At 41.9% G+C, this 26,021-nt stretch overlaps 1 protein-coding gene and 1 non-coding gene across 6 annotated transcripts in view; both read right to left on the minus strand.

The window, feature by feature from the left end:
• DEUP1 (deuterosome assembly protein 1) overlaps positions 1 to 17,040 on the minus strand; it is a 139,978-nt gene extending 122,938 nt beyond the window's left edge. For all 5 annotated transcript variants that reach the window (XM_040256501.1, XM_040256503.1, XM_040256500.1 and 2 more), the window contains exons 1-2: positions 16,964 to 17,040; positions 15,609 to 15,682 (exon numbers count right to left, since the gene is read on the minus strand). In XM_040256501.1, coding sequence (XP_040112435.1) covers positions 15,609 to 15,655 — 47 coding nt within the window. In that variant the 5' untranslated portion in view covers positions 15,656 to 15,682; positions 16,964 to 17,040. The remainder of the gene's footprint in view (positions 1 to 15,608; positions 15,683 to 16,963) is intronic.
• TRNAS-GGA lies at positions 16,185 to 16,256 on the minus strand. Its single transcript has one exon. It is a non-coding gene; the product is annotated as a tRNA-Ser (tRNA).
• Positions 17,041 to 26,021: the final 8,981 nt, after the last annotated feature.

Genomic DNA, 26,021 nt, shown 5'->3' on the forward strand with positions numbered 1-26,021 from the left:
ATGAAAGTGTAAGTCACTCAGTCAGGTCCAACTCTTTGTGGCCCCATGGACTATACAGTCCATGGAATTCTCCAGGCGAGAATACTGGAGTGGGTAGCCATTCCCTTCTCCAGGGGATCTCCCCAACCCAGGGATTGAACCCAGGTCTCCTGCACTGCAGGCAGATTCTTTCCCAGCTGAGCCACAAGGGAAGCCCAAGAATACTGGAGTGGGTAGCCTATCCCTTCTCCAGCGGATCTTCCTGACCCAAGAATGTAGAGAGATATATATATATAATCGGGTTCATAGATACAGATAACAGACTCATGGCTGCCAGAGGCTAGGAGAAATGGGTAAAAATAATAACAAACAAATAGAATTTAGCTCTCCTCTGGTGGCTCACAGACCCCACGTGAACATCACACACTGCACTGTAGAAACATGATTAGAGCCCGAGGGAGAGGCTCCAGGAGAGCTCCCGGAACCCATTTTCACAGATGTGTCTGTGCTGTCAGTCTGTTCTTTAGCCAATCGTCCCTCCTCAAATGGTAAAGGAAAAATTCACCTCATGATTTTCAGGCCATAGCTTCATGGTTGCCCTTGGTCCAAATTAATTATTAAATTATGGTTAAAGTAACTTTTTCTCAAGCACTTCTGTTGTCCAAAAAATATAATTTATTGTCACCATGAGCTTTGCTGACATAGAGGCGTGGCAGTGCCTATTTTTACTGTATACCCAAGGTGGGGGCTCATATTCAGTCCATTCTTCACTATCATTTGTGATAAGCTTAGTGTTAGGATGCAGAGGAAGTATATATCCCCTATTCCAATAAAGCATGCCTAAATGTACCTATAATGGCTTTATCCTAAAGCCTTCATCATAATAAAGAAGTTTATAGAAATAAAATGCAATGTCACAACTTTCAAGTCTCTATCAATGTTTTTAAGAAGTCTAATTCTCATTTTTAAGTTCGGAAGTTCTGTTTAAAAGCCTTCATTACAGATAAAGTTTTTCTTGAAACTTTATAATTATTCACATTCTAAGTAACATCTTGGTTCACAGATCAAATGAGGTAAACAGACAGTGAAATGTTAGCAAGCAATAACCCTCTTTCTTCAGAGTGATCTCTATAATCACCTAAAAGTTTAAATAATTATCTGAAAAATAATTTCATGTTAATACATAGAAACATATGGTACAATTAATAGTAAATAAATGCTTACACATGCATTAGCTTAGATTCCTTTTTGTTTTTTATATTTCCTTTCTTAAGCCTATGGGAGAGGCTGAAATTAAAGTATATCTAGACATCTTATTAAGCCACTGAAAAAGAATAAACTCCAAATCTAATTTGTATTTAAACTATACAGTTATCCCATTTTCAAAATCTAAAATTACCCTTGGTACTTTTTTGATTAAACATTTAATTATTGATTTCCACCAATAACCATAGCTTGGAATCCATAAGCCAATCTCTAAGATAATTAAAATTCCCTCCTGCCAAAAGGTCTATTTAATGAAAGACTATAGTTAGTACATATGAGGACAGTCATTTTACACTTTTTCTATTTAAAACTACAGCCAGCTATTTCACTAGATCCTAAAAGTAGAGTATTAGGCAAACACTGATAAAATCTGTTTTTCCAATGCTAGAAAACTAAGAAATACACTGTTTCCTAAATAGTGGAAATTTCTAATGAAACTTGAGTGCCAGCTTGTTCCGATAACTTCCTAATCAGTATCCGCAGGGCTGCTGAACTCTGGGCTTCTCTATCCAACTACCTAGTCAACACTGACATTCCCACAGGACATCTATACACATCTCAGTCTTTACAAGTTCAAAACAGAGTGAGAGACTCTTTGTGCCACAAACCTGCTCCCACTCCAGTCCATCCATCTCTTTAATTGGCACCACTGCTACAGTTGCTCCAGATAAAAACCCTTCATGATCCTGGATTTGTGTTTTCCTCAAACCCCAGAACAACAGTTCCATCGGCACTGCCTCCAGTATTCTAAATCCTGACCACTTCTCACCATATCCAGTGATAAAACCCTAGTCTGAGTCATCCTTACCACGTGTCTGCCTCCATCCTGCCTACATGGCTGGCTGTCTCCTCAACATCCCTCCTCCCTTTCCTCCACACTAACAGAGCTCCAGTGTGTTATTCAGTATGGAACTATGTCTGGCTGAGGATATGGCTACATTTCCCAGTCTCCCCTAAAGCTGTGCTTGGCCATGTAACAAAAGCTGGCCTATGAAATCTAAGTGGAAGTTATCACGAAGCTGTTGAAAGAGGCCACAGCAGTTGCTGTTGATGTCCCACACATCTCTCATGCTCACCACTTCCGGGCACTAAGCCTGATTTCCAGCGGACAGAACCTGCATTTATTTGCCTGAGTGATTCTCTTCCTCTTTGACTCCTGTGTGATAGACAGGTCAGAAGTGATGGGGAACTGAAGCCCTTCTGGGAGCAACCTTCAACCAATAACTGTTGGCTACTGGTGTATAAACTCTCACTTGCTTACTGGATGGAATAACTCTAAGGGGTATGCCTTATACAGTGTTTCAGAATCTCCCCATGAGGGTTTTGCCCCAGTCACCCTCAGTCATAACTTGGTTTGATCACTTGCCCTTCCTTGTTTCAGTTCCTCAATCCTGTAGGTGATAGGCTGAAAAATGGCCCCCAAAGATATCAGATCTGAATCCCTGAAACCTATAAATGTTATTTTATTTGGAAGAAAGTTATTTGTCTAAATTAAGGGTCTTGAGATGGGAGATTATCCTTTATTATCTGGGTGGGCCCTAAGAAAGGGGCAGAGGGGAATCTGACACCCTCAAGAGAAGGGGATAGGAAGATGAACCAGAGAGCGAGGTGGAGGCGCTGGCCTTAAGGATCAGAGTGATGTAGCCACAAGCCAAGGAATGCCGGCAGTTACCCGAAGCTTGAAGAAGCAAGGAACGGATTCTCCCTAGAGCATTTAGAGGGAATGTAGTCCTGTTGACACCATGATTTTAGCCCAGTGATACTGACTTCAGATCTTTGGACCACAGAACTGTGAGTGGATAAGTTTTGCTTGTTTTAAACCACCAAGTTTATGATACAGCAGTCATAGGAAACTAATAGTCCATACTTTCATCTCCCAAATAAACAACTTGTATCCACATCTTTATTTCAGAGCTTTGGCTTCCATAGGAGCTCCAAATAAAACGCTGGCAGTGCTCTTCTGCATTTACTCACCGCCCTTCCTCTGCTCCCTTCCTCGAGGCAGGTGTGCGGCTGGAGGCGGTTCAGCCATCTTGCAATCATAAGGTGATGCCAAACAATAAAGCCACACACTGAGGGTAATAAAGCGGGAAGAGACATCTAGACCTGCACATACAGCTAATCATCTGAGCTTCACTTGGATGTATAACAGGCATCTCCAACTAAGCTTGCATTTTCTCGTCTCCCTTATTTTAATAAATGACAATCTTATTATTCCAATTGATGGGCCAGAAGTCCACAGTCTCATTTCCTTCCTGCTCACCCCATATCCTGTCTATGATTTCTAAATATTATCGGCTCTTCTGTCACGACCTCCCCATTTGTCATTATTTCTACCAACCTGATCCAAATCACTGCCATCTCCCACTGAGTTAGTCCAACTTGTCTTTTTTTCCTGCCCTTGCTTTGCAACGGCCTATCTTCACACAGCAACCAGAATGAGCCTTTCAAAACATTAAGTCAGAAAATGTCACTGCTTTACTCAAAGTCTTCCAAGGACTTCCCATCCCACACAGTGAAATCTAAGTCTTTACCAGGTCTGCAAAGGCCTATTTGCCTCTCTGATGTTCCTCCTGGCTTCCTCCTCTAAACACGCTGGCCTTTTTGATGTTGTTCTTCCTTCAAAATACTAAGCATGCTCCTGCCCCGGAACCTTTGCTTTTACTGTTCCCTCTGTCTGGAAGGCCACCCCCCGGATGTCCGTACAAAGACAGTTCTCTTCAAATGTCACCTTACAGGTTTACTTTGTAACTCTCTAGCCCCAGAACCTGCAGAACTTTTCCTCAGAGCAGTCATCACTACCCCCTGATAGAATATATCCTCTGATGTGTGATAATCTGTCCCCCTGCTCCATCGTCAGCTGCACAAATCCCTGATGGTACCCTACAGCCAGAGCACAGCTGTGAACTGCCAACCTCCAGAAAGATAAAACCCCTAATGTGTTTGGGTACTGTGTTCTAAGACTCTGGGTCTTATTTGAATGCTGTGTTTAACGCCTTTTCTGAGAAGGCTCCGGCAAAGGAGTGGGTACTACCTCATCACTGCCAGGCAGGGAGCCCCACGCTCATGCCTGCACCTCTGCTGCTACTTGGGGACGGGACTCACATCACTGCTGGGTGGCGGGATTCAGGCGGCCCCCTGGCCAGGGGCCAACACCAGCACAGCAGACGGCAGGGGGCCTCCATGGCCCCAGGGACACTGCAGAAGGCGGGCGGCCTTGTTACCATTCACCCCTCAGAGGGCCCTGCTGTTCCTTGCCACTGTGAGTGTGTACGACAATCCAGATCTCCCCTGGGACTGTCCACGAGCTGAGATCCAAGGTGGGCGTCCAGGGCTCCAGGGTCGCAGCACCCCACTCTGCAGCTTCTCGCATGGGGACAGACCACACCTGTACTCTGACCGGCTGTCCTTACGAGTCAGCTATTTTGCTGACCCACTCATTTTTCATATTCTTGAACTTTTTAAAAGTAGTATATAACTTGAAAACCATAAGATTAGCATAAGATATTTGCATTTATTTCTCTTTTATTAGAGAAAAACTGGAAGCCATTTCCCTGCATGATTCTATAAGGCAGCTGGCTCTGTTAAGCTCTTTTTGCACATAGCTTTTACATGAATGCTGTCTAATGAAACCACTTCCTCCCCCCACACCCCCACCAGGAAGAGAACTGGCAAGCTTCTGTTTCCACCTCCTTCATGTTCTGGCACCTCTCTGTTTCACCAATTCTCTGACAAGAGGTTCGCAAGCATTCCAAAGTGCCAGATCACTGAATGCCTGGAATGTCAGGTCAGGCTGAGTGTGCCTGAGTCCAGATAGATATGCCTAGGTTTACACATATCATGGCTTTGTCCCTTTTTTTAAAAAAAAAAAAAAATGTAACTTGTAACTAATACAACTAACATTTTGTAAACACTGTCCTATAAAAAGTACTATTTCACAGAGAGGTAATTTTTAACCTTTGCCTTAACAGGAGCTTAACAAGTCTTTCAGACAAATCTTTCTCTCCCCTCCCTTTCCTTCCTCCCTCTATCGCCTTCCTTCTCTCCCCTTCTGAAGTGTTTTCCTCTCCTTTCAAAATAACTCACTGAATTCTTACAATCACTTACCACTGTGCTAACATTTCAGGATCTAACTTCAAACTCTGAGATATCAAAATTTTATTCTAGGTTGGGCTTCCCTAGTGGCTCAGACTGTAAAGAATCTGCCTGACATCAGGAGACCAGGGTTCGATCCCTGGGTCAGGAAGACCCCCTGGAGGAGATGGTAACCCACTCCAGTATTCTTGCCTGGAGAATCCCATGGACAGAGGAGCCTGGCAGGCTACAGTTCATGGAGTCGCAAAGAGTCAGACATGACTGACTGACTAACACTTTCACTTTTTCACCACTTTGCTTTGCCTTTTCAGAGAAATAAGAAATAAGAACTTGTCAAATATGATTACTCTGGAAAGGAATATGTGTATTTTGTGGGAAATAAAGTATGATGGAGGGAGAATAAGATACCACGAGAGTCAATCAAATTAGAAAGAATTTTCAGTGTGCAAAAATAATACATTACAATTTACTCAACTACAAGTATATATTGACTAATATTAGAATTTTTACAAACTAATTAAAACTGTATTTGACTCATAGGAAACAGGCAAGTAAAGTTGTGATTATGAATATCTCTCAGAGGGAAAGGACACTCTGAAGGTTTAGAAAGTTGTTCACGTAGAAGAACAATCCTTTGAAGGGTTTTTCTGAACTCTGATGTGAGAACGTGCTTTAATATTCATCTGCCTTGGTCTCTGAAAATACGACTTTCACAGCAGATAAAAAATTTTGGTAAATTGTGTAGCACCTAGATTTTTAGAAAGGATTTGACAATATTCTATGAACAAGATCAATGAATAAGATATAAGTCACAGAGTAAAAAGAAATAAATGATTCAGTAGAGAAAATGAGACTCTTGATTGAAGATGGAGGAACAAACAAATTTTGCTTCCTTCCCAAATCCTACTAAAATAAAGCAAAAGAATATTTTTAACCTAAAAGGTTAGACCTACAAGGACAAAACAAAGGAGCTGGTACTGGAGAAAACCAAGAAGCAACCTATTATGTATTTCTGGAAGTCAGGGGTGAATGCTGGCTGCCCAACTTACACCCTGTAAGCAGAAGAATTTAGAATCATGTTCTCTGGAAACTGAGCAGCCTGAGACAGAGAGACTAGCCTAATGACCAGACAGCAAAGACCCTGGTCAACAAGCCCTGCTCATGTACACTGGGGCTTCTTGTCAGCTTTTGATGCCATTATTCTTAAATAGAAGCAAGCAGTCAGAGATCACAGACATCTGATGAAAGTGGTTCACACAGTGAGGTCTTATACAAGTGGAAAGACATTATTTAAAGAAAATTACACAGAAAGGGGAAAAGTTCAAAAAATTTTATAATTAAGATACTAGAAGTATTATCTCCAGGAAAAAACAAAATGTGCAAGAAAGGAAAAGCAATCATGGTATACTGTGATATATGGCTCAGAGGTGAAGAGTATTTACAAAGCTGCTGCTGCTGCTGCTAAGTCGCTTCAGTCGTGTCCGACTCTGTGCGACCCCATAGACAGCAGGCCACCAGGCTTCCCCATCCCTGGGATTCTCCAGGCAAGAACACTGGAGTGGGTCGCCATTTCCTTCTCCGGTGTGTGAAAGTGAAGTCACTCAGTCATGTCAGACTTGTATCGACCCCATGGACTGGAGCCCACCAGGCTCCTCCATCCATAGGATTTTCCAGGAAAGAGTACTGGAGTGGGGTGCCATTGCCTTCTCCGATTTACAAAGCTAGAGATATTTATAAAGTCGTAACAAGGCAAACCGAATACTGACCCAACCGAAATGCCGGTGTATTGGGAGAATGGAGGAATGGGAAGTGAGTGTGTGTCTGTATGTGCACACACGCAGCAGGTAAGATTATGAAAAATAAGTATTGTGGATGTCAACAGATAATGATCGAAACTGAAATATCAAGAAGTAGCAACTTAAGGTTGTTATTTAGAGATATGAATAAATATCAAAAGAATCAGCCAAAAGAACTGAAAGTGGTTGCTTCTGGGGAGTGGAAAACTGGGGCAGGAACAGGGACTGCATTTTTTCTTTTTTGGTAACAGTGATAACAAAATGGTTTTTTAAATTACATACATGAATAACTAAGTAAAGGAAAAATCTAGATAAGTGTTTTTCAGTTAGAAAAGGTATTTTAAAGAAAAAAATCCATCATATGTGCATTCACTTATACAAGGAAATGACATTTTTCAAAACGTCACTCGAGAATTCAGACATTTGGAGACTCTATGTATGTGTTTTTATTGACCTCAGCATTGCTCAATGCATTTGTAGAATTCCTATCTAGAAATTACCTTCAGAGATAAGTTTATTAAACACGAGATTTAATAATCTCAAATATATTAGACTACACAGCACATTGGATGTGGTTACGCTGAGCCCTCAGGAAGTTGTAGCTGCACTGTAATTGGTGGACTGATTTCTCAGGAAAACCTAATTGATTCCTCTTTGAGAGTAGCAGAGGTTGGGCAAAAGGCTGGGCTGTGGAGCAGTTGGGGTTTGGAAAGTGACAAATTGAAAGATGTAAAGAGCTACACCCACAGAATGACTTACTATAAAGGAGTTAATATAAGAAGCAAGAGATCACTTCAAACACTTCTATTTGTATTTTTAATGAGTTAATAGTGTATTATATTAATAAAGAAAAGCAATTTACTAAGTAAAAGGAACAATGAAATAAACATACAAAAAAAGAAATATCGGAAATAAAAACATTGTTGCCAATACTCAAAATTGCAAAAGAAGCAATAAAAAAAAAAAAAAGAATGCAATCATTGCTGAAATAAAAATGAGAAAATGGAAGAAATTCCTCCAGAATGTAGAGCAAAATATAAAATGATGGAAATTATAAAAAAAAGGGAAAAGATATAGGTGTTCTAGGAGATGAGAATGAAACAAGATGGGGAGAATCATTAACCAAAGAAACAGAAGAAAAATTCACTGTGCTGAAAAGCTTTGAATCTTTAATAATAAAAGTGCTCACCAAATGGTTTGAAGGGATTGAAATGGATCTATACCTAGAAAGTTATCCTGGTAAATTTGTAGATTCCAAGGATAAACAGAAATCCCATAATTCTCAAGATGCTAAAAAAGAAAGAAAGGGAAAAAAAAAAAAAAAAAAACCTGAAAGAGAATGAGACTGGTATTGGACTTTCCATGTAACACTTCACACTTCAAGACCATGAGACTAATAACTTACAGAGTTCCTGTATGAGAGGAACAAGAAGACATCTGGACATGAAAAAAATTAAGAGGTATACCACCTCTGGTCATTTCTATTAAAAGACTACCTAAGGACGTACTTCAGTCAAATTAAAAATGAATTTTAAAAAGTTTAAATTGAGAACAAGGAAGATTCTATAAAATAGTAATAATCAATGCCACCAAACTTATAGCTGCTAAAGAGAATTCTTAAAAGAGGAATAAAATAATTAACATTATCCTATATGTAATCATTTATATACAAGTTAATAGTCATCAGGACTAGAAATCCAGATTATTTCTTGGAGGTGGAATAAGCAAACGCAGAAGCAAAAACAGTACTAAAGGTGAAGTCTTACCAGGGTTGAGAGCGGTTGAACTTACAGTTAAAATTCAGGAAGCCAGAAGAGGAATCCAATTTTAAATGTTTGTAAAAAATGTAAATTAACAATGTGTAAAATAAGATATAGAACTTGTAAGAGAATAAGAAGAAAACTAGATAAGACTAGTGAATACTGGGAAAGCAAAACGGATTCAATGTTAATATATTAATGATTATAAAACCCTCTCTTTAATGGGGAGGGGTGTGGGAGGGGGATTCAGGATGGGGAACACATGTACCTCCATGTCTGATTCATGTCAATATATGGCAAAAACCACTACAATACTGTAAAGTAATTAGCCTCCAATTAAAATAAATAAGTAAATAAACATAAAATCTTCTTTAATTGCAAAGACCTTCCAACTGAGGGGTATACATGCATTAAGCTAACTATATGCTACTTATAAGAGACACATGTGATATTTTAAAAATGACTGAAAATGAGGCTATGAGATAACAGAAAATATATATTAGTCTCTATACCTGGTTCCGGCACAGAGCTCCTAAAACCATTGCAGTTTCCTAAGTGATAAGAACACTAGGGGCATCTTTTGCTCTAATATTGGTCTTAGACCTTGGTTCTTGATACCCGAGTAATTTTCTGGGTGACAGAAGTTTCTTTTGATCTGATGAGGCAACTCTGGGCAGGCTCCTAGATGATTCCTGGATTACGGCTGGTCACCTGAAAGACCAAGTCATTATGGAAGGTTTGGAATTTTCAGTCCCACCTCTCCCTGCTCCATTCTCTTGTACAGGGAGATGGGCTGAAAAAGGAATTAATAATCAATCATGGCTACATGATGAAGCCTCTAAGAAAATCTCCAAAGAACAGGGTTTAGAAGCAATAGTTAGAATTGGACGTGGAACAATGGACTGGTTCCAAATTGGGAAAGGAGTACGTCAAGGCTGTATATTGTCACCCTGTTTATTTAACTTATATGCAGGATATATCATGAGAAATACCAGGCTGGATGAAGTACAAGCTGGAATCAAGATTTCTGGGAGAAATATCAATAACCTCAGATATGGAGATGACAACACCCTTATGGCAGAAAGCAAAGAAGAACTAAAGAGCCTCTTGATAAAAGTGAAAGAGGAGAGTGAAAATGTTGGCTTAAAACTCAACATTCAAAAAATGAAGATCACGGCATCTGGTCCCATCACTTCATGGGAAATAGATGGGGAAACAGTGGAAACAGTGACAGACTTTATTTTGGGGGGCTCCAAAATCACTGTAGATGGTGACTGCAGCCATGAAATTAAAAGATGCTTACTCACTGGAAGAAAAGCTATGACCAACCTAGACAGCATATTAAAAAGCTGAGACATTTCTTTGCTAACAAAGGTCCATCTAGTCAAAGCTAAGGTTTTTCCAGTAGTCATGTACGGATGTGAGAGTTGGACTATAAAGAAGGTTGAGTACTGAAGAATTGATGCTTTTGAACTGTGGTGTTGGAAAAGACTCTTGAGAGTCCCTTGGACTGGAAGGAGATCCAACCAGTCCATCCTAAAGGAAATCAGTGCTGAATACTCATTGGAAGGGCTGATGCTGAAGCTGAAACTCCAATACTTTGGCCACCTGATGTGAAGAACTGACTCCTTGGAAAAGACCCTGATGCTGGGAAAGCCTGAAGGCAGGAGGAGAAGGGGTCGAGAGGATGAGATGGATGGATGGCATCACCGACTCCATGGACATGAGTTTGAGCAAGCTCCAGGAGTTGGTGATGGACAGGGAAGCCTAGTGTGCTGCAGTCCATGGGGTCACAAAGAGTGAGACACAACTGAGTGACTGAACTGAACGGGTTTAGTGAGCTCCTGGGTCGGTGAGCAGGTGGAGGTGCTGGGACAGCAGTATACCCCTTTCCACGTACCTTATCCTATGCACCCTTTCCATCTGGATGCTCATCTGTACCCTTTAAATAAACTGGATGAAAGTAAGATTTTAAAGGTTAAGTGTTTCCCCGAGTTATGTGAGCTACTCTAGCAAATTAATCCTGTCCAAGGAGGGAGTTATCTATAACTGTTTGGTCAGAAGCACAGGTGACAACCTGGACTTGCAACTGGAGTTTGAAGAGGGTGGCAGGAAGTCTTGTAGTATCAAGCCCTCAGCCTGCTGGGTCTAGTGATATTTCTGCATAGACAGTGTCAGAATTGAGCTGAATTGCAGGACTCCCAGCTTGTGTTCCAGAGAATTGCTTGGTTGGATCAGAAACCTCCACATATATGGTGACCACAAGTGTCAGACGTGAAGTGTTTCTATGAAAGTAAAGGAGGCACACAGGGAAGAAAGACACAGCAGGGAGGAACTGAGGTTTTCCCTACAAAGGGAGGAACTGAGGTTTTTCCCTACAAAGGGAGGAACTGAGGTTTTCCCTACAAAGGGAGGAAAAGATTGAATTTTTCCCTTTATAAAAGGGATGAACAAGGCTATTACAGGCTAAAGCAAGTTAAAAAGAAAACAGATGGCAATTATCAGCAACAAAAAAGTAAAATTCAAATAGAAACCATTCACTCATATTTGTGAGATATTCTATACTGCTAAATCATACAATATACCAAGAAGATATAACATCCGTGAACCTCAATATATTGAGCAACAAAATACGGAAATACATAAAATAAAAACTATCTGAAATACAAGAAGAATTAGACAAAAATCACAATTATAGTAAAGATCTTTCTTAAAATGTGACAGCTCAAATAGACAAAAAAGGCAATAATGAATTTGAAAGGCACACAATTTGAACATAATAATTAAACAGTTTGATTATATGTAAAACTTTTAAAACCTTTTTTCTTAAGCAAAAGAGAATATATATTTGCTTTCAATGCCTAAAGGACATTTATGAAAGTTGATCACACAACAAATCATAAGAATAATCTTTATGAAACCAAAATATCATACAGGTCATATTCTATGACCATAGATGTAGGGGGTTTAAAAAGTAATGAATTAAAAAATAATTAAAGCCTGAAGTTATATCTGGAAATTACATCTCCCAAATATCTACTGAGTCAAAGAGGAAGTCAAAGTTTAATAGACAATTTAAGAAAATGAGAGTGGGTACACTAATCCTATGGCCTGCAGCAAAGCTGAGCCCAAGAGGAACTCCAGCTTTAAATGCTTATATTATTCAAAGAAATCATGAAAATAACTGAATCATATTTTCAACTCAGAAATCAAAGCAAGATAAGTAAAATAAAACATAAAATGACAAAGTAACAAGAGTAGAAATTCAGGAATAATAGAAAAAAAGAAGAATGTAGACATGGTTCTCTTATAAAAAGCAGATTTTTTACTCATTCTATAATTATTCATGTTCTGGGCAAACCACTCTAAAAACAAAAAGGGCAAACTTACTTAAATGTGATCGTTTCATTTAGAAGGCGTTCAAGTTGATTATTATGGCACAAACACCTATACTGGGGAGGAAATCTTGGATAAACAAAAACCAAACCCTGTTGTAAGCCAGAGGTCAGAGAATAATGGCTCACTCATGTCATAAATGCTCTGTGTAAAAGCTCCCACCTGAGGCCTTTGCATTTTCTGTTCCTCCTGTTGGGAACTTTCTCACAGACATAAAGCTCTGCTTGAACACCACCTTACCAGGGAATCCGTGTGTGAGTACCCCTTTCACAGTCCATTCCTCCGTCCTCAGCCTGTTTATTCTTCCTCTTATCGCCACATGAAACATGTTTATATCTCCCACTAATGTACAAAGCCCTTGAAGGAGTGTTCTCTGCTTTGTTCACCACTGTCTTCATGGTGCTTAGACCAGTGACTGGCTCATCATAGACTTTAAATGTCAAATGAAGGTTGCCCCATGAAACACCTACTGTTATGCAGGCGACACCATTTGATATGCACATACTACATCCCTGATGAATGAAGTTTCATTATCTTCAAGATCTAAATTTTTACATATTTCTCAATAGTGCACGGGACAGAGGCAAAGCCAACCTGGTTCTCCATTCTTTGGAGACCATGCTCCAGAAGGTGTGCTCCTGTGTCTGTTGTGGTGAGCTGTGGCTTCCACATGGAAACCTGCAGCAATTCTCATTCACTTCTGGTTTGCAACTACACTGTACCCAAACAAGCTCTATGGTTTCCCACTAAATTTTGAGTTCCTTAAAGGCCTTTGTATGAGTCAGAGAGCTTAGTGTAGTACCTGGCATACGGTCAGTCTTCCACACCTTTCCCCAGAAGAATGAATGATGAAAAGCAGCAGTGTCCACGGCCTCAGACTTGCAGGAGTGAAGTGCTATCTGACCCCCGCCCGAGGTTTAAGACCTTCGGCCTGTGTCTTAGCCTTCAGTGTTATTGTCATACCAGAGGTCTGCTGCTGAGTCGCTTCAGCCGTGTCCGACTCTGTGCGACCCCAGAGACGGCAGCCCACCAGGCTGCCCCGTCCCTGGGATTCTCCAGGCAAGAACACTGGAGTGGGCTGCCATTGCCTTCTCCAATGCGTGAAAGTGAAAAGTGAAAGTGAAGTCGCTCAGTCGTGTCCGACTCCTAGCGACCCCATGGACTGCAGCCTTCCAGGCTCCTCCGTCCATGGGATTTTCCAGGCAAGAGTCCTGGAGTGGGGTGCCACTGTCTACCCCCTCTCAATCCAGAATCCTAGTCTGGCTGTGCTACGGACACCAGGCAGGCCACTCCCCCCGTCTTCCTGCCATCCATTTACAGCGCAGCAAGGAATGCTGGGATTGGAGCCGGACTTATCTGAAATCAAATCCCACCTCCTCCAGTAACCAGCTGTGTATTCTAGGGCAAGTTCCTGCTTTCTTTCTCTTTCTTCCTACCTTTCTAAATTCAGTGGGACAGAGGCTGCTAGCTGTCCACTAATATCCATTCTTCTTCCTTTCACTGTGTGTGTGCGCGTGCTCAGTTGCTCAGTGGTGTTCAGCTCTTTGCAGCCCCATGGACTATAGCCTGCCAGGCTCCCCTGTGCATGGAATTTTCTAGGCAAGAATACTGGAGTGGGTTGCCATCTCTCACTCCTTTCATTACAGTTCCTCTAAACTTTAACTGACTACACAGCTGCCCAGTTAGAGACCACATTTCTCAGCCTTCCTTGCAGCTAGGTCTTGCCCAGGGCTAAGCTCTGGCCAATGGGAAGTGAACAGAAGTGAGGCTTGCCACTTCCAGGTCATAATTCTAGGAGGACTGGTCTTCCTCTCTCCTCCTGCTCTTCCCTCCGGCAGGAGCATGGTCATGATGATGGGACCTAAAGCAATCATTTTGGGCCCAGAGTTGGCAATCATGTAGTGAGGTGGGCAGAGCTGCCCTACCAGCCCTGGTCTGTTCGTCTCTGACTTTGTATGTGAAACAGAAATACTGCTCAGTCATTTTTAAACCCACGTATTTGGGGGTCTCTTTGTCAACAAGAACTTAGAGTATACCAACGTCTAATACACTCAACTCTATTAGTTGTAGAATGAGGGCTGTTCTGAGGAGGAGTATGCTGTAGAAGTTTATAAGGCATAGCTTATTATCCAGACTTGTACAGCTTTGCTTTAGCCTGATGTCAAAGTCACGGTCTGAGCAGAATAACTGAAAGTGAGATACGTGAAGTAGTTTGAGTGGTGTCGTGGTCACAGTCGATATCAAGCATACAGTAACCACGATCCCGCCCTCACTTTCTCTCCCGCCCTCACTTTCTCTGCTCCCCCCCACCCTCCAAGTTCTGGGGGCTCAACCAGTGGTCAATTGGCTAATGAAACAGTAGAAAGAGGAACCTTTATGATGCTGGTGGCAAGGAAGGGGTCAGGACAGACATCTGTCAAAAAGAATTTACTTTTTTACAATGGCAGATGTCATACAAACTCTCTTCCTTATTGCTTCCTGAAACTTTTGAGAAAATACCCAGTTCATGCTGCAATTTTGAGGAGCTTCCTGTTGGCTTACTTGGTAAAGAATTTGCCTGCGATGCAGAAGACCCAGCTTCAGTCCCTGGGTTGGGAAGATCCCCTGGAGAAGGGCATGATAACCCACTCGAGTATTCTTGCCTGGAGAATCCTGTGGACAGAGGAGCCTGCCCCATGAGATCACAGAGTCCAACACAACTGAGTGACCAACACACACACAAATCTGTCTGGAAGCTGTGCTTAAGTTTTGAGTCCAGTTTCAAAAGCAAACTTCCCTTGTGGCTCAGCTGATAAAGAATCTGACTGCAATGCGGGAGACCTGGGTTCAATCCCTGGGTTGGAAAGAACCCCTGGAGAGGGGAAAGGCTACCCACTCCAGTATTCTGACCTGGAGAACTCCATGGAGTCACAGAGTCAGACATGACTGAGCGACTTTCATTTTCACTTTGTCAAGAGCAAGCCTAGAGGGTGCCTGGACACTCAGTACAGCAGAAAAGGAGCAAGTCAGCCAGAAGCTGTTGCACTGTGGAAACGCAAAAGCATGTGAGGCCCATGTGGGTATCCATCACCCCAAAACACTGAAGAAATTCACTAAAAGATGGAAAATGGTGATTTCTGAGTACAGATCCATAGTCAAAACTGGAAAGACTCAAACTATAGATTCTTAATTAAAGTCACTTGAATTTCTCTCAACCTCCTCACCAAAAATAATTGCTACATCCTCCATTAATACTAAATTTCCAAATTCACATGCCATCAGGGAGATTTTGGCATTGTTAAGCACCAACTCATTAAAAAGAAATCTCAGCACTTACCCCAATGTATTATGGATTTGGTTCTCCATGTCAAGAAACTGCTGCATCTGGTTTGTATTTCTTGATTTTTAAACCTGTGAGGGGGCAAAATGATCTAGATTCCTTAAATGCTTACATTATTAACCTCTAAAACAAGAAAATTTTGCTACTGGCAAACCATGTTGTTCTATGAGTTTTTCTGAGTATTGGTTCCAACAAAATGTAGAAACTTGCACACGTGTGTGTGGGTGTGTGTGTCACATGTATTTATGACTGGCTTAGTGGTGAGTTGAAACAGATCCTACTGACTGAGATGAACATTCATTTATTATCTACTGAACAACAGCTCGGTGCCGGGTACTCTGCAAAGAGCCAGCACATGAGGTGAGTAAAACCAACTCCTGCTCCAAACCACTCTCAGCTGAACGAACTCAAGATTTCCTTCCTTGTGGGTCCTCTAAGTGAAGTGAGTGAAGTCGCTCAGTCGTGTCCGAGTCTTTGCAACCCCATGGACTGCAGCCTACCAGGCTCCTCCCTCCATGGGATTCTCCAGGCAAGAGTACTGGAGTGGGTTGCAGTTTTCTTCTCCAGGGGATCTTCCCAACCCAGGGATCGAACCCGGGTCTCCCGCATTCCAGGCAGACGCTTTAACCTCTGAGCCACCAGGGACGCCCGGGTCCTCTAAAGGTTTGCCATTGTTTACTGCCCCTGTCTGGGTTTGGTTACAGTGAGTATATACCATGAGGTTTAGGACAAAAAGGTTAAGAACTGCTCATAGACTGAAATCTTCCAGTTCCTCAGTGGCTTTGTAGGCACTGCTCACCCTTTTAACAAAATAAGGATGTTAGTACTTGCCTAAAGTGAAAGAAAAAAGTTTTCCCCAGCAACAAAGTTTTAATTAAAACATAACCTATGAGGATAAATAGTCAAGTATTGAAATGCACTTCAACTTCTCTGAATGAAAGTTAAACCGCATTCAAGGCGGTAGAAAGAGAAAACTTGCAGGCTTGAGCCACCCTGAAAGGAATTTAAGAGAGACCCAAAACTGCGAGGGAGCGGAAGGGCAAGGAGTAGAGATGGGAACAGAGACTTGACCAGTACGTTCAGGTGAATGAGTTGATTTTCTAGGTTCTGAAATCCTTCACTTTAACATCAGGGAAAGTCAGGACAGAGGAGCCAGGTGACTCGCCCAAAGCCACACACCTAGAGCTTGACCTTCCAATTTAGAGCGAATCTGTCCTGAACTCGCAGGGTCGGACCGAGCCTGTCTCCACCCGCCCCGCGCCCGCGCCCGCGCCCGCGCCCGCGCCCCAGGCCCGGCCAGCCCCTCAGGGCCCCGGGACGAGCTGGGAAGGGCCGGGCTCTGGGGCGATTACCTGCGCCGCGCCGCGCTCTCCGGGTCTGAGGCCCCTCGAGTGGCAGCGCCTGGGCCTCTGGCAGCCGCGAGGGCCCGCACCCGCCGCCGGGCCCGCCTCGGCCAGCCGCCCGCCGTCGCCATGGAGACGCGGCCGCGAACCGCCGCGAGGCGGGGGAGGGGCGCGGGGGCGGGAGGGGGAGGGGGAGGGGGAGGGGAGGCAAAGGAGAAGGGAGGCAAAGGAGAGGGAAGGCAAAGGAGAGGGGAGGCAAAGGAGAGGGGAGGGGAAGGGGGCGGACGGGGGTTGCCCGCGCCGCCCGCGGTCCTGGTTCGGTGGGGGCTCAGTAGCCGCCCTCGGTCGCCCTCTCGGTCCTTTCCTCTCCGTGGACCGCACAGCCGAGCCAAGCGTCCGGTACCCGACAGGAGCACAGGGAGGGCTTGTCGGATGAATGAATGAACCAAGGATCAGAGGAGCAAAGTTTAAACAGCTGCGGGCAGGGGGGTTCTGCATCCAAGCTCCTTAAATCCCTCTGGCCTCTCCCCTGCCCCCTCACCCCCTTGGGCTTCCCTTGTGGCTCAGCTGGTAAAGAACCCAGGTTCCATCCCTGAGTTGAGAAGATCCCCAGGAGGAAGGAAGAGCTACCCATTCCAGTATTCTGGCCTGGAGAATTCCAGGGACGTTACAGTCCGTGCGGTCGCAAAGACTTGGACACTACTGAGCGACTTTCACTTCACTTCTCTTCCCGCCTCTTAACCACTTTTGAGATGACCGAAAACAGATTTAGGACAAAGAGAGTTGCCTTTCTAGTCGCCGACGTGTCCTCCAGCTGGGAGGAGCTGGATTTACTTTAACTGCATTGCTCAGTGCTCAGCTACTCTGGTCGCTCTAACTTCTAGAAGCAACTGCATCTGTCTTTCCAGTGGAGCACACTGGGCCCTCCAACAACTTCCAACAAGCCAGAGTAGACAATGTTACCTCCCTTTTAGGGAGAAGGAAATAGCTCCTAAGTGGGGAAACCCAAACAGAACTCTGAGTGATTGATTCTAAATTCTTTTGTTCACTAGATTCTGAGAATAACTGATGACTTGAGAAACGGATCATTCAAGGATGTCACAGTCTTGAACATGTGAATTTCTGAGCCCTAAAGGCAACCAGGAAGGAAAACAATACATGTAATACTGCAGCCATTAGGCTGCAACCACTCCCTAAGATGAGCACTGAGCAAAAAAAGAAAAAACAAAACACACACACACAGGATACTGGGCCCAGATAGCTGAGATGCATATGAAAGAAATGAGTTCAGTGAGCCCAGAATGTTACATCTTCCCATATATAGGAAAGCACTAAATTCCTTAACTTGGGAGAGATGGTTTCATTTCATTAACAATAATCTCTTGATGGGGGCTTCCCTGGTGGCTCAGTGGTAAATAATCTGCCCGCCAATGGAGGAGACAGAAGAGACTCATTTGATCCCTGGGTGGGAGAGATGAGGAAATGGCAACCCACTCCAGGATACTTACCTGGGAAATCCCATGGACAGAGGAGACTGGCAGGCTACAGTCCATGGAATCACAAAAGAGTCAGACTTAACTTAGCAACAAAAACAAAATCTCTTGATGTTCATTTAAGATGCTGTCACCCAGGCTTGAAGTCCTAAAAATTCTCACCAAATAAAACATAACTCTCAACTTTTAGGTTGTGATTATTTTTTAAAGTTGACAGAAGAAGCTCTGTCGCATGGTTCTGATGTCGAAGAAATAATAGGAAAGAATACACACATACACTGTACATACATATACACACAGTGCAGTTCAGTGCAGTGGCTCAGTCGTGTCCGACTCTTTGTGACCCCATGAATCCAGCACGCCAGGCCTCCCTGTCCATCACCAATTCCCGGAGTTCACTCAGACTCACGTCCATCGAGTCCGTGATGCCAGCCAGCCATCTCATCCTGTCGTCCCCTTCTCCTCCTGCCCCCAATCCCTCCCAGCATCAGAGTCTTTTCCGATGAGTCAACTCTTCGCATCAGGTGGCCAAAGTACTGGAGTTTCAGCTTTAGCATCATTCCTTCCAAAGAAATCCCAGGGCTGATCTCCTTCAGAATGGACTGGTTGGATCTCCTTGCAGTGCAAGGGACTCTCAAGACTCTTCTCCAACACCACACTTCCAAAGCATCAATTCTTCGGCGTTCAGCCTTCTTCACAGTCCAACTGTCACATCCATACATGACCACTGGAAAAACCATCGCCTTGACTAGATGGACCTTTGTTGGCAAAGTAATGTCTCTGCTTTTGAATATGCTATCTAGGTTGGTCATAACTTTTCTTCCAAGGAGTAAGCGTCTTTTAATTTCATGCTGCAGTCACCATCTGCAGTGATTTTGGAGCCCCAAAAAATAAAGTCTGACACTGTTTCCACTGTTTCCCCATCTATTTCCCATGAAGTGATGGGACCAGATGCCATGATCTTTGTTTTCTGAATGGTGAGCTTTAAGCCAACTTTTTCACTCTCTTTCACTTTCATCAAGAGGCTTTTTAGATCCTCTTCACTTTCTGCCATAAGGGTGGTGTCATCTGCATATCTGAGATTGTTGATATTTCTCCCAGCAATCTTGATTCCAGCTTGTGTTTCTTCCAGTCTAGCATTTCTCATGATGTACTCTGCATATAAGTTAAATAAGCAGGGTGACAATATACAGCCTTGATGCACTCCTTTTCCTATTTGGAACCAGTCTGTTGTTCCATGACCAGTTCTAACTGTTGCTTTCTGACCTGCATACAGATTTCTTAAGAGGCAGGTCAGGTGGTCTGGTATTCCCATCTCTCTCAGAATTTTCCACAGTTTACTGTGATCCACACAGTCAAAGGCTTTGGCATAGTCACTAAAGCAGAAATAGATGTTTTTCTGGAACTCTCTTGCTTTTTCGATGATGCAGTGGATGTTGGCAATTTGATCTCTGGTTCCTCTGCCTTTTCTAAAACCAGCTTGAACATCAGGAAGTTCACGGTTTACGTATTGCTGAAGCCTTGCTTGGAGAATTTTGAGCATTACTTTACTAGCATGTGAGATGAGTGCAATATACACATTTTTTCCCACTGATTTACCATGAGTGATATTTTAAGCAATTAAATTTTATGTTTAAAAAATATTCCAGCATCTATTTTAAGGACAGAATTCCTTCCCAGTTCTTTCAGTTGATTAATCTCTAATCCTTAAAGTTTTTATTTGCACTCCACTTTCATAATATTAACATTAATTGGCTACCTTAATATTTTTGTTGTTTAGTTGCTAAGTTGTGTCCCACTCTTTTACAACCCCACGGACTATAGCCTGCCAGGCTCCTCTTCCGCGGGATTTCCCAGGCAAGAACACTGGAGTGGGTTGCCAGTTCCTCCTCCAGGAAACTTCCCAACTCAGGGATCGAACCCTCATCTCCCGCACTGGCAGGTAGATCCTTTACCACTAAGCCCAATATTTTAATAATTATTAAATATTAAAATAACATTAATTTAATACTGACCCAAATTCCTCCATCCAATTCCACCTGAATTTCAAAAAACCATTTGCTGTTTCTTGACAAATTGATCTTCATAAATGAACTGTGTAAGGTAACTCAGGTTATTAATTCTAATAAAGTGTTTCATAGCTTTCATAATGGTTGAATGAAGAAAGTGATCATTTTATCTTAACTTGAAACCTTCCATTATTCTGTAAATCTTAGTCATATTCTCTATTCTTGTCTAAACTGAGCAGGTCAATGTTTTATTCTGACCCAAGGAAGTGGAAAATAAAACTAGGAATGAAATTTAATGAAGTTTCAGGATGCCTAATATCACTCACACTGTAATTTTTTTACCATTGGTAAGTATTTTCAGGATCATTGTTTCCTTATCTGCTCAGGTGTACCACGTGACACGTGTGTAACAGGTGTTATTACAGTTCCTTTGAGCAAATTAGGAACCTAAGGCTTAGAATAAAAATATATATATATATGTCCAAGAAGATGCATCTGGTTCAGTTCAAGTGCAGCTAAATTATGAATCAAGATCATCTTCCTTCAAGTCCAGTGCTCTTCAAACTCTATCCAAAAATTAATGTGGAGTGGGTTTCTTTAGCAGTCAGACTCTTGCGTAGGTAACTATAGATGTATTTAAAGCGATATTTTCACAAGAAAGAATGAATGTGAGCAGGACTTTCGAAGCATAGGTATATGAGAGTTCACATACTATGACAGAGTCTAAGAAAATTTCAATATAGTTTAGAAATACCCTATTCAATTTAATGGGAATAAAGTTTTCATTTTAAGGTGAGACTTAAGGCTTAAAGTGAAAAGATCTTAAAGTGCACTCCTTTCCCCACCACTCCATGACTCCCTGCTATCAAGTAAGAACTTCAAAAACTTGAGTTTACCCTGAAATGTACCTTTCTTATATCTTTTCAGGTGAAACTGTTTTCAAAAGGATGAGGAGAGGATCAAGGGATAGTCTGTGGAAGAAAATCGCCATAGACTGAACTTTAAAAATGGAAAATCCTTCATTAACACAGTTTTCATGTAAAATGTGTAATGTGGGTGTGTGTGCTCTGTTGCTTCAGTCATGTCTAACTCTTTGCGACCTTATGGACCTTAGCTTGCCAGACTCCTCTGTCCATGGAATTCTCCAGGCAAGAATATTGGAGTGGGTTGCCATTTCCTTCTCCAGGAGATCTTCCTGACCCAGGGATTGAATCCGCATTTCTTGTGTCTCCTGCACTGGTAGGTGGATTCTTTACCATTGTGCCGTCTGGGAAGCCCAAAGACAAAAATAGAGATTGGAATTCAGGTTTTTCCCTTATTGTATGTTTCCACTTCTATAAGTAGAAGCAGATTGAGGGAGTTCTCTGGAGATGGTTCAATGCATATTCCAGTTGAGAAAATAGCCATTCAGGAAAAGGAGATTCAGTCTTTAGAACCAACACCACCCTAGAGATAGCATTGTCCAACAGAAATATAATATGCACCACCTATCCACCTATGTAATTTAATTCTAGTAGTCAAATTTAAAAAGTAAACTAGTGAAGTTAATTTTAATAGTTTATTTAACCCAATATATCCAAAATATGTTTTCAACATACAGTTAGCATGAAAAATTGAGATAGTTTACATTCTTTTTTTCTATACCAGTTCTTCAAAATCTGGCCTGTAGTTTATACTTTCAGCACAATTAGTTCATAGAGTCATATTCAAGTGCTCAATAGCAACACATGGCTGGTGGCTACCATGCTGGACAGCATAGGCCTGAAATTTGGGTGCTTGGTCAATGTAATAAAGCCTTTTGTTAAGTGTGAAGGGTCATACAATGAAAAGGATTCTAAGTAATTTGGGTATGATTTGAAAGGGACTATGAGAGTCTCCTCCCTCAAAATCCTTATTAACCTTCTCTTCGATGGGAAAGGGTTAAAGGAAAGCATAACTGGGCCCCCTACCCAGGCAGGGTGAAGCATTTGACTACATCATGACTCACAGTCCATTCGGGCTGCTTTTCCAAAGACAATTTAGAAAATTCAGATTTGAGGGGAGGGCTTTACTTCTTATTATCACCTGGCCAGGGGCCCATGGATGTGTATCCTCCTGATGGAAATTAGGAACACCAGAACTCATTTTAGGTTCAGTAAACTAAACTGAATTCTCTAGAAAATGGGTATCATGTTTTTTCATTATACTTTTCCTTCTTAGAGGTCCATAGATTTTTACTTTGTAGTTGTGAAAGCATCATCTTCTCTTGGATATTGTAAGTGCTGTGCTCACTCACTTCAGTCATGTGAGTGACCCCATGGACTGTAGCCCGCCAGGCTCCTCCATCCATGGGATTCTCCAGGCAAGAATACTGGCAATGATTGCCATTTCCTTCTCCAGGGGATCTTCCCAACTCCGGGACTGAACTTATTTCTCTTGTGTCTCCTGCATTGGCAGGCAGATTCTTTACCACCGCACCAACTGGAGAGTGCCGCTGGAAGCCCCATCTTGGATATTAAGGGGAACCAAAGATTCTGTATAGTCTTGGATTAAAGTTTCATGGATGGAATAGCTTATTTCCCAGAATCAAGCATGGCAGGGTTAATACTGAAGTGAAAAGTTCCCAGTGGGAAAAACAAATTTGGAACCAGGGACTAACTCTTTCCAAGAGCTCCTAAAGCCTTTCAGGTCCTGAACTAACACGGTAGTGAGAAACTATGGGGTTAAATATTGTTTTACTCTATTTCTTTGCATAGAAATAGATCATGCAAAGAAATAGAGGAAAGCAATAGAATGGGAAAGACTAAAGATCTCTTCAAGAAAATTAGAGGTACCAAGGGAATATTTCATGCAAAGATGGCAACAATAAAGGACAGAAATGGTATGGACCTAACAGAAGCAGAAGATATTAAGAGGTGGCAACAATACACAGAAGAACTATGCAAAAAAGATCTTAATAGATAGCTAGATAACCACAATAATGTGATCACTTGCATAGAACCAGACATCCTAGAATGCAAAGTCAAGTGGGCCTTAGGAAGCATCACTACAAACAAAGTTAGTGGAGGTGATGGAATTCCAGTTGAGCTATTTCAAATCCAGAAAGATGATGCTGTGAAAGTGCTGCACTCAATATGCCAGCAAATTTGGAAAACTCAATAGTGGCCACAGGACTGGAAAAGGTCAGTTTTCATTCCAATCCCAAAGAAAGGCAATGCCAAAGAATGTTCAAACTGTTGTGCAATTGCACTTATCTCACATGCTAGCAAAGTAATGCTCAAAATTCTCCAAGGCAGGCTTTAATGATACATGAAACAAGAACTTCCAGATGTTCAAGCTGGATTTAGTAAAGGCAGAGGAACCAGAGATCAAATTGCCAACATCCACTGGATCACTGAAAAAGCAAGAGAGTTCCAGAAGAACATCTATTTCTGCTTTATTGACTTTGCTAAAGCCTTTGACCGTGTGGATCAGAACAAACTCTGGAAAATTCTGAAAGAGAAGGAAATACCAGACCACCTGACTTGCCTCTTGAGAAATTTGTATGCAGGTCAAGAAAAAGCAGTTAGAACTGGACATGGAGCAACAGACTGGTCCCAAATAGGGAAAGGAGTATGTCACGTCTGTATATTGTCACTCTGCTTATTTATCTTATATTCAGAGTAGATCATGTGAAATGCTGGGCTGGAGGAAGCACATGGTGGAATCAAGATTGCCGGGAGAAATATCAACAACCTCAGATACGCAGATGACACCACCCTTATGGCAGAAAGTGAAGAAGAAGTAAAGAGCCTGTTGATGAAAATGAAAGAGGAGAGTGAAAAAGTTGGCTTTAAAGCTCACCATTCAGAAAACTAAGATCATGGCATCCAGTCCCATCACTTCCTGGCAAATAGATGGGGAAACAGTGGAAACAGTGACAGACTATTTTCTTGGGCTCCAAAATCACTGCAGATGGTGACTGCAGCCATGAAATTAAAAGACACTTACTCCTTGGAAGAAAAGTTATGACCAACCTAGACAGCGTATTAAAAAGCAGAGACATTACTTTGCTAAAGGTTTGTCTAGTCAAGACTATGGTTTTTCTAGTAGTCATGTATGGATGTGAGAGTTGAACTATAATGAAAGCTGAGCGCCGAAGAAATGATGCTTTTGAACTGTGTTGTTGGAGAAGACTCTTGAGAGTCCCTTGGACTGCAAGGAGATCCAATCAGTCCATCCTTAAGGAAATCAGTCCTGCATATTCATTGGAAGACTGATCCGGAAGCTGAAGCTCCAGTACTTTGGCCACCTGATGTGAAGAACTGACTCACTGGAAAAGCCCCTGGTGCTGGGAAAGATTGAAGGCAGGAGGAGAAGGGGATGACAGAGGATGAGATTGTTGGATGGCATCACCAGGTTGATGGACATGAGTTTGAGCAAGCCCCAGGAGTTGGTGATGGACAAGGAAGCCTGGCGTGCTGCAGTCCATGGGGTCTAAATGAGTCGAACATGACTGAACTGACCTGATTGGGTTAAAATCTATAAAAGGCACAAATCTACAGAGGCAAGCCCTGGCTTCTATGCTGCTTTTGCTTGGAAGGCATTTAATGCTCTGGAGGAATAGCCACAAAACTGAGCAGCAGTTCTGGTAATCTTGCAAAGCAAAGAGGCCAAAATACAAAGCCTGGGCTCATGCCAGATAAGGATTCAATAAATACCTCTGCCTTAAGCTGGAACCCAATAAAGCTTTGTTCTCAGGAAAATAGTGATGTGGAAATAAATCAGTCCTCTCACCGACTTGCAGCCCATGTTTGGATCACCAAGGTGATTCAGGACAATCTCAGTCTTTGTGCATGGATGAGGCAGTGCTGGGCTGGTAGATTAAGATACCTGGAGGAAGGAAGCAAAAATTTTCTCTGCTGAAGATTAAAATCATTTAGTCCTCAAAATCTTCCTAAGGAGAACTTCTCACATACAGTGATCAGAATACACTGAAATATAATCTAGAACCATGAAGCAATATACTATTAGGGAAAACCAGTAGAAAGTATTGACTACAGAAATAGGACCACAGAAGCTTTATATATTGGAATCAGACAGAGATTTCAAAAATATGGATAATATGTTTAAAGAAATAATAAGATTGAAAAAATCTGTAGGGAACACTCAATGTAAAAAGTGACTTAGCATTTTTGAAAAAGGATCAAATAGAAATTCTAAAACTAAAAACAAAAATGAAATTTAAGAACATAGAAGTAGTGTATAACATTAAATTTAATATAGATATAGAGAGAATTTGTGAAATGGAAAATAGATCAGAAGAAATTTTCAAGAAGTAAGGAAAACACAAAATATTGGAAAATATTTTATGATGGTTTATAACATTTTTACTTATTAACATAATTATTTATTGTTTTGAAAATTAAACTTGCTAATATATATGAAAGTATCTACTACATGCCTTTGCAAATAGTGGACACTCAAGAAGTATTTGTTGAATTTGAAATTATAGAAAAGTTAATTTGGTTTTTTCACAAATCATCTTTGTCATTTTTTATAACTTCAATTTCTTTGATAAATTGTTAAGGCTTCTCTTAATTTTAG

Source organism: Oryx dammah, unplaced genomic scaffold (genome assembly GCF_014754425.2).
Source record: "Oryx dammah isolate SB20612 unplaced genomic scaffold, SCBI_Odam_1.1 HiC_scaffold_15, whole genome shotgun sequence".
Classification (NCBI taxonomy): domain Eukaryota; kingdom Metazoa; phylum Chordata; class Mammalia; order Artiodactyla; family Bovidae; genus Oryx; species Oryx dammah.